The sequence below is a fragment of the Acanthisitta chloris genome, unplaced genomic scaffold (genome assembly GCF_000695815.1).
Source record: "Acanthisitta chloris isolate BGI_N310 unplaced genomic scaffold, ASM69581v1 scaffold9781, whole genome shotgun sequence".
Lineage (NCBI taxonomy): Eukaryota > Metazoa > Chordata > Aves > Passeriformes > Acanthisittidae > Acanthisitta > Acanthisitta chloris.
Window position 1 is genome coordinate 10,733 of NW_008654339.1, and position 8,312 is coordinate 19,044.

The 8,312-nt window shown below is 39.6% G+C and overlaps 1 protein-coding gene across 1 annotated transcript in view; it reads left to right on the forward strand.

Moving 5' to 3' along the window:
- The window catches only part of LOC103810557 (adenylate cyclase type 2-like), a 13,943-nt gene extending 10,293 nt beyond the window's left edge, over window positions 1-3,650 (forward strand). Inside the window, exons 5-6 of the mRNA XM_009083464.1 lie at window positions 1,510-1,634; window positions 2,856-3,650. Coding sequence (XP_009081712.1) covers window positions 1,510-1,634; window positions 2,856-3,008 — 278 coding nt within the window. The 3' untranslated portion in view covers window positions 3,009-3,650. The remainder of the gene's footprint in view (window positions 1-1,509; window positions 1,635-2,855) is intronic.
- The last annotated feature ends 4,662 nt before the right edge of the window (window positions 3,651-8,312 follow it).

Here is an 8,312-nt window from a genome sequence, read left to right on the forward strand (position 1 = left end):
TGCATGGGTGACCAGAACACATTCCCAAGAGATACAGGTAGAAGTCTCCTCGAAGAAGAAGGGATCTGAAGCTGGGTCTTCAGCCCCTGAGGTATTACTCAAGCCATCAGCAGTGGTGGCTCAAGAAGGAGGTACAAAAAATAAAAGTGTCCTCCTGCCCATTTTATTTTGTAGGAAAGTCCCACCACGCTGACCTAATTTCTAGACCATGGCAGAATGTATGCCACACACATCTCTTCAGTATTCCCTACTAGCCAGCTTAGACTACCCAGCAGATGGATTTGTAGATTCTACTCTTAGGTCCCTAGTGCTTTCTACACATGGGATGTCATGAAGTAGAAAGACACTCCCATGGCCTGGTTGTTAATGCAGAGTGTTGCAAGACCCAAGTCCCTTCGTGCATTTAATCACAAGCACTTAGACAAGTATTTATCAGGTTCTCTCTGACATCTTTTAGGGTAGCACATTGTCCCAAATTTCTGAATTTAACTTCTACAGTCACTTTTTCCAAAGTTTCCAAGTGGGCTTGTAGTGTGGTTGCTAGCCCGTGCTGCTATGTTACACATTAGATGAGCCAGCTCTGAGATCCCTCTCCGTCCTACAGTCACACTTTCATTTTGCTATATATATATCCTTAGTGATGGTTTCTGTCAACAAATTAATAGAAGTCAGTTATGACTCGTTCAGGGTTTATTTCTCACTAGATCTAACTTGGCTTTCCTGCTCATTGGTGTATATATAGTTACAACCACAGTGCAATTGATGCTGGTTAATGATAGTGCTTTTGGTATTGCCTTCTGGTTTCCTTTCCTACTAACAGAGTACAACTCACTCTCTGTACAAATGTAGCGCAGGTTACAAAGTGAGTGCAAGATACAAAATGCCCAGAGTCTAATGAGAGGCTATACTACATTGTTCTACTCCATGCATAATCGAATTGTTTGAATACATTTATTTGTATCGCAGTTATTTAAGACCATTCTGTAGTCTATCCAGCCTTCAGAACAAGGCTTCAAACTCCTTCAGTTCATTTGCATTAGTTTATTCTGCACTTAAGAAGCAAAGGATTCTGTAAAGGTAGTTTGATTCTGCCATCAACTGTTGCAGTTGCAGAGGAGAGGCCCTTTTCACTACAAGCAGAAATGAAAATAAATTCCTACCTGTCTGTTTTCCCAGAAGCTGCTGCTCTCCCACAGTGTGTTCCTCATGCTAGCTAATAAAGTCAGTAGCAGGTTATTAGGGTGGCAATAGTTGAAAATATGAAATTTACTCAGGATGGAAGGGAGCTGTGAAATTAAAATTAGATGAACTGACTTTGGAAATTTTTGTAACTAGCATTCACCTGCTGTAAATGGTTGATAAAACTATTGTGAACAGACTGTTTGCTGCTGTACTCACTCTTCAGCTGTGCCAAATACTATGTTCATTGAGGTGTTATGTTGCGAGATGGACTGTGTGTCCTCATTTGGTGGATCTTCATTCCTAATGTTAAGTTCTGATGTTTTCCAGGTATCAACCATGGACCTGTAATAGCTGGAGTAATTGGAGCTCAAAAACCACAATATGATATATGGGGCAATACAGTAAATGTGGCCAGCAGGATGGACAGCACTGGTGTATTAGATAAAATACAGGTAAGTCTTGGTTTTGTGCTAGAATTTGTCTTACTCCTTTGAGTTTCGTTCTTGAAAAGACATCATACATTTGCACACTAAACAGGTCTGTGTTTTGTAGCTAAGTAAAGAATTCAAATTATAGGGAAAACATGAGGAGAATCAAAATTTGTCTTGACCCTTCAGAGGAATAAAGTGCAGGAAGTCATGGGTTGCCTGGAAATGCATCCCTAAATTAAGAGAGATTTCGAGGGAAATCACATTTCTATTCTGTGACTTTCTAAACTCATAAAATATTAGCTACCTGATCTCTGAAGGGTATTCCTGATGTTATTTATTTCTAAATAAAGGAAATTATTGTAACTGCTGTACATCAAGTTAAATCCATAAAGGAATCATGAAATTCCCTTGTAATGAATCATGTGATTAATAATCTTTGTAGATTATTATCTGTATAGATTATAGATAGACTTGTATAGAAACACCTTCAATTTTCTGTCTTTCCAGTGATTCCATACTCAGAGATCCCATTTTAAGCATGTGCTAGCACTTTGGGATCCCAGCATGCGACTGAGAGCACTCCAGACCTATGACTGAGACTACTCAGAACTAAATAATGGAAAAGCAAAGTTACCAACAAAAAGCAGAAGTAATGTTAAAGCAATGACATCTACAAACAGTTGCTTGCTTCACAAAGAAACACAGACAGTCTGAGACAACTGATGTTGTTGAACAAGCTCTGTCCTAGTGGGCTTCCACCAAAAGTGACAGAATGGCCTAAAGTTGGGTTCACTGGCAGTTACGTGAGAAACTGGCAACAGCAGCTCTGATAGGTGCTGCTAATGTCTTATATGACTTCATTTACATGGCCTATTATTTGTAAAAAGATGGGGAACCTTAGGTCTACTGAAGTGAAATTAGGCTCCTGAAGTTGAGAAAAATGGTCTGTGAGGAAGAATGTTGTTCCTAGTGCCATTTGTGTATCTACAAGCTCTCTGCAGCACTAGGTACAGAAGTGGTTACACCAGATTTGATACTTGATGTAAGTGGTTACAGTGAGCATCCAGCAACAGACTACTTGAAAGCTCAGGTGCTTAAACCTCACTTAAGATGCTCAAAGGCCTTGTAAGCATTATAGCAAAACCCTTTTAATTGCACAGAGCATGTGTTCTCTTCATACTCTGGAAGAGGATTCTACTTTGCTTTGTTATCAACAGTGGTTGTATTACTGTATTGTTGCAGGTTACAGAGGAGACGAACAACGTCCTGCAAACACTTGGGTACATGAGCACTTGCAGAGGAATAATAAATGTAAAAGGAAAAGGAGAATTGAAGACATACTTTGTACATACTGAAATGACAAGATCCCTTTCACAAGGGAACGTGGCATCTTGAAGATGTTTTTATGTGTCATCGATACCATATTTTCAGGAAAGTATCACGCACTTTTTAACTACATTTTGGCCCTTAACATGCGTGCTATTTTCTGGTATGTGGCACTTATTTTAATATGGCTGCAGAATAGTCCCATGAGCCATCATTTTGCACCTTGATATTCCTATGTTCAAGGACAGTGGCGATGTGCGCTATAGGACTGGAAGATTGTACTGCTACTTGCACTGTTATTCAAAGACAAGAAAAGAAAGAATAGGAATCAGAAGGATTAACACATCCTGAAAGGACTAAAGAGAGATGTTAGTGACAAATGTGGGGAAAAAAGGCAATAAAGCTAGGGGTGCATACTATTTCCTGATGCATGGTGTTTTCTGGAAAAAACAGTCGCTCCCCAATAGCATCCACTAATCTGGTATTAAAGTATACGGTATTTGTAAATAAGTTTACTCTGTCCACACATGATTTGGATGTGATCACCAGTTGCATCTCATAGCCAGGGACACGTTGGGTGGCTTGCTGGCATTCTTTCTGAAGAGAGAACTAACAATGCTGGAATAGTTTTGTACAAACGTGTCAAATGTTTTGAAGCTATTGTCTTTTGTAAGGTTAATTCATTAAAAGTTTATATGTACTTTGTCTTACTGTTGCTGTCTCTTAGTTTTGCTTCCTGCCATGCCTTCTGTTGCTCTAAACCTGCGTGTCTTCTGCTAATGCTGCTGCTGCTGCTTTTTATTCAGCAGGTAGATGCTGAGGCCATGGCCAACTATCTCAATAGCCTTGGTCAATAATATCTGCTAGACTTGCTATTGCCTTTCAGAAACTAAAACACCTCTACTGTCTTCAGTCGTGGGTAGTCATTTATTCCCTAGATGATACAGAAGACTTACCTCAAATCCATAAACGCAAGCAAAGTGAGGGATACTGGAAACAGTCACAGTGTTGCTACTTCAAATCTGGCCCACCATGCTGAAACAGTAACTAGGAAAAGCTGTACAAGAGAAGGAAAGTTTTGTTTGTTTTGTACTTTGACAACCTCTTTTGCCCTTTTATGCCTTTCACTTAACCTTTACAACGTTGGATTTCATGGGATGTTTAAAGTTATAGTCTCATCAGGACATGAGTATGAGCAAAAGATACAAAAATGCTATTTTGTGGATACTGGAGATTAATTTCAATCTCATAGAATTAAAAAGTATCACACTTGCAGAGTTTCACAGAGGAGCCAGATGAAGGACTGAAAAAGCAGCTAATTGTACTATCTATGCTCCTTTGAAGCATAATAGTAATGATTAATTTTGCTTTGTTGTAATCAGTACTTGAAGTCAACATATTTAGTCCTAACATCCTAACAAGACCAAAATTATAAAGTAATCCTATTTACAAAATAGCATATAATTTTAAGACTTTTTACTGACTGATACCATATGAATATGGACATCAACTGACGTGCTGTTAGCTCTAGCATGTTACCAAAATGTAAAAGGGATTCAGATTTCTCATTCATGAAACATATTTACACAATTGTATAGCACTGATGTCTGTTCAGAAGTAGTTTTCAAAGTTGTGGGTCACAAATGGCGTCAGGCCACAGTCTCACTGAGTCTGGCGCAGTTTACTCACTGCAGCCGTCTGCCCAATAGCAAATTGGAAGGACAGTAGATTTCAAAGTGCCTACATTTGCAGTAAAACAGACAATCTGAAATTTGATCCCCTTGAGTTAGTCTAAAAACAAAATGCAAGTTATTTCAGTTATGTTCAACATAACACACTTGATTTTTCACCTACAGCTGAGAGTTTTGATCAGTAGTTCCCAAGACAGGTACTCAGTCTAATAAAATCTCATGAAAAAATATTTTTGTTTTCTTTATGATTTCTTCCTTTTAATTAATACATGAAGATAAATATTTTCCAATGGAATGACTTTCCAAATAGCTCACATGGCACAGAACCAATGTCCTAGTCATTGCCTAAAACCAGCTATCACTTAGCTATGTTTAACACTTCTCCTAAGTCCCTCCCCACTACTTAAAATCAATTTGTCCTCGAAACATTTTAAAAAGTTATTGATCTCCTTCTTAGACTTTGAATGTACTCTGGGCCTTTAAAATCATTGTGGTATTACCACAGGTCAACACAATCATTTCTTACAGTGGATGAAAACCCTTTATGTAAAGTGGATTCTATTATACTGTTGGATCTATGTGCAGCTTTCAGGTATAGCCTGTACGTTCAGGATTTTGCTTTTCACTTGTATTCTTGCACATCATTAACAAACCTTGTACCTAACTCAATAGCCTTGTTCCTGTTATTTTTATATAATGCTATTTCTGTAAGCTGTGAAAGTTTAAAACATCTGAATGGCTGGGAGCTGACTAGGCCAATGAGATGTAAAGAAAGATATACGTGCCCTCCAAGAGCATGTTGAAAATGCCCATGTTCAGAGCACTCATTTCACTGGTGGTGTTCTCTCATTTTGTAGCTGCATTTGGATTCTTGCAGCCAAATTGTGCTAAAGAACAAGAAAGTGGGCAAAAGATAGACATCAAAGGTGCATATCATCCTCCCTCTAGCCTTCAGTTGCTGAGTATTATTATTATCTTTCTAGTGCCGAGAAGCAATTTGTATTTAATAAATACCTCTTGTCTTCCAATGCATTTTACATCTACTGTTTATACTGTTTTATTTTTCCCCTGTCTAGATTCATACACGGTTCCTTCCTCCTGCAGCAATTTCTGTCTAACTGGATAGAACACTGCTCATGTATCAGCGTGTAACTTGAAAAACTTCATGATAATCGTACAAATCAGTATTTGACATTCCATATCTTCTACATTACAGTAAGATTCATCAAGTTCTACAACTTCCATGTTGGTGACATAGTTCAGAGATCGCTAGCGAACCACAAAGAGTGTGACTTCCAAAAGTACAATGCAAATGCATTTCACACTATCAGGCAGCAGCCAAAAGATCAATATAAGAGTGATTCACTGTGGTGTGGGCAAAAGAAATTCAAATGGGAACACCTGGGAAGCCTGCTGGAATTCTTTTTCAAACTCGGTGCTTTGCTCCAATTTATGCACGGCTACCAAAGGACAGAAAGAAAGATTAGACTTGCAGATATTTTGCAGATAACTATGTGAGTAGTTGGGTTTGCCTGTAAATTAATGCTATTTAGCTGCTGTCTCTAAAGGGAGACATTAGTGTCTTATTTATGCTGTGTGAAAAGCATTTTTCATTCTTTTTATATTCCTTTATGTTTCCTCCATTTTGTAAAAGATGTACAGCCCTTCCCTTTTCCACTGAGACACAGGTAGTTCACTCCACTTGTTCCTAAAGCGACAGCTGTGTGTATGTGAAGGTAGAGCTATTGAAAGTCTGTCCTGTTTCGTTTTCAGAACCTCATATCGGGACAGATAATAAGCTATGTTGTCAAGATGCTTTATATAGCAGCAAATTTACTGTTAAAAGATAGAATTATCTTGTACTGTGATACGTAGTTTTTGTTTGGTTGTGGTTATGTATGAGGATACTTCAGTAATTCTGCTATGTGAAAACAGCAGCTTCTCCTTCACCTGATGTAGATACTACCCTTCAGCACTTTTTACAGGTGGACCCCAAACAATTTTAAGTCCAGGGCTTTTTAGTTTTATTCTTCCTTTCTTGTCTAAATTAGTGGAGTGATTCTGAATAGGAAACAAATGTAGAATGAGATATATGTGCCTTAAATAAAACATATAATTAAGAGAGTATTTTTTTGTTCCTTGAAGTACTTCAGATTTGTGTGGATTTGTCAAAAGTGATATATAAATCAGCTGCAACTCCTTCACCCTGAAGTTTGCTACATATTAATTTTAAGCATTTTCAAATTTAGGAGTAGGAATTACTCAGACCAATGTAGCTTTTGATATGTCAAAATGCAAGGTAAGAGCATTTTACTCCTTTTTGCAACTATGAAGATATGAACCCCTTTATGCTGTAGGATGCTACTGTTTAAAACAAAGATTCTGCCAAGAACTGCATGAAGTTTTTTTGATGGAGTGTTTTTCAAATCTATTTGTAGCCATTGAGATGCTCTTCATGAAAATCTCAGTTTTGACAAGAAAAGGTGCACATGAAGTATTTTGAAAGGCTGACATTTCATGTTTGTATTCCAAAACAGTGTTACGAATAACAATCGTTATGAAAGTAATGTCACCTTGTGTATAAAAATGTGTATTACTCTACTTACCAACAGGGTTATGGAACAAAATATTCACCTGAATTGGAGCAAGTATCAGTCAGCTACACTGGTTTTGCATGGCCACGTTTTGGTAGTGGGGTGGGCAGGGCTATGGGGCTGGCTTCTGTGGGAAAGCTGTCAAAAGCTTCCCCCATGTCTGACAGAGACAATGCCAGCTCCAAGACAGACCTACCACTGGCCAAGGCTGAGCCCATCAGCAGCAGTGGTAGTGCCTCTGGGAGAATTAAGTTAAGAAGAGGAAAAAGATGCTGCAGTAACAGCAGCCAGAGAGGAAACAACTCTGCAAATCCCAAGGTCAGTGAAGAAGGAGTCGGAGGAGGTGCTCCAGGCACCAGAGCAGCCTGTGGTGCAGACTATGGTGAAGCAGCTGTGCCCCTGCAGCCCATGGAGGTCAACAGGAGTGCAAAGATCCATCTGCAGCCCATGGAGGAGCCCATGCCAGGGCAGGTGGATGATGAAAGGAGGCCATGACCCCATGGGAAGTCCACGTTGGAACAGACTTCTGACAGGACCTGTAGACTCATGGAGAGACACTGGAGCAGGTTTGCTGGCAGGACTTGTGTTCCTGTTGGGGGACCCATGCTGGAGCAGCCTGTTCCTGAGGGACTGCACCCCATGGAAGGGACCCGTGCTGGAGCAGTTCATTGAGAACTGCAGCCCGTGGGAAGGATTCATGTTGGAGGAGTTCATGGAGGACTGTCTCCTCTGAGAGGGACCCCATGCTTCTGATGAGCCTTCCTGTTCAAGCTGGGCAGTCTGTCACTAATTAGGATCTAGAAGAAACAAGCAGTTCTGTGAAACAACTGGATTGGCCCAAAGGTATGGTAGTGAAAAAGGAACAAGTTTTGATCCATTTTTGTTTCAGTTTCTTTTGAGGGCCATAGAACGGAATATTTTTGGCAAAAACTGTCTCTCCTTCATGGCTAAGCTGAGGGTCAGAACCACATGGCAACCTGATACATGCTGAGGTCAAACAGCTGGGACAGGAGATGGATTGCTAAACCTTAATTTGACAGCAGGCTTAGTCATCTCAGCTCGAAGTGACACAGGCTTGAAACAGGTAC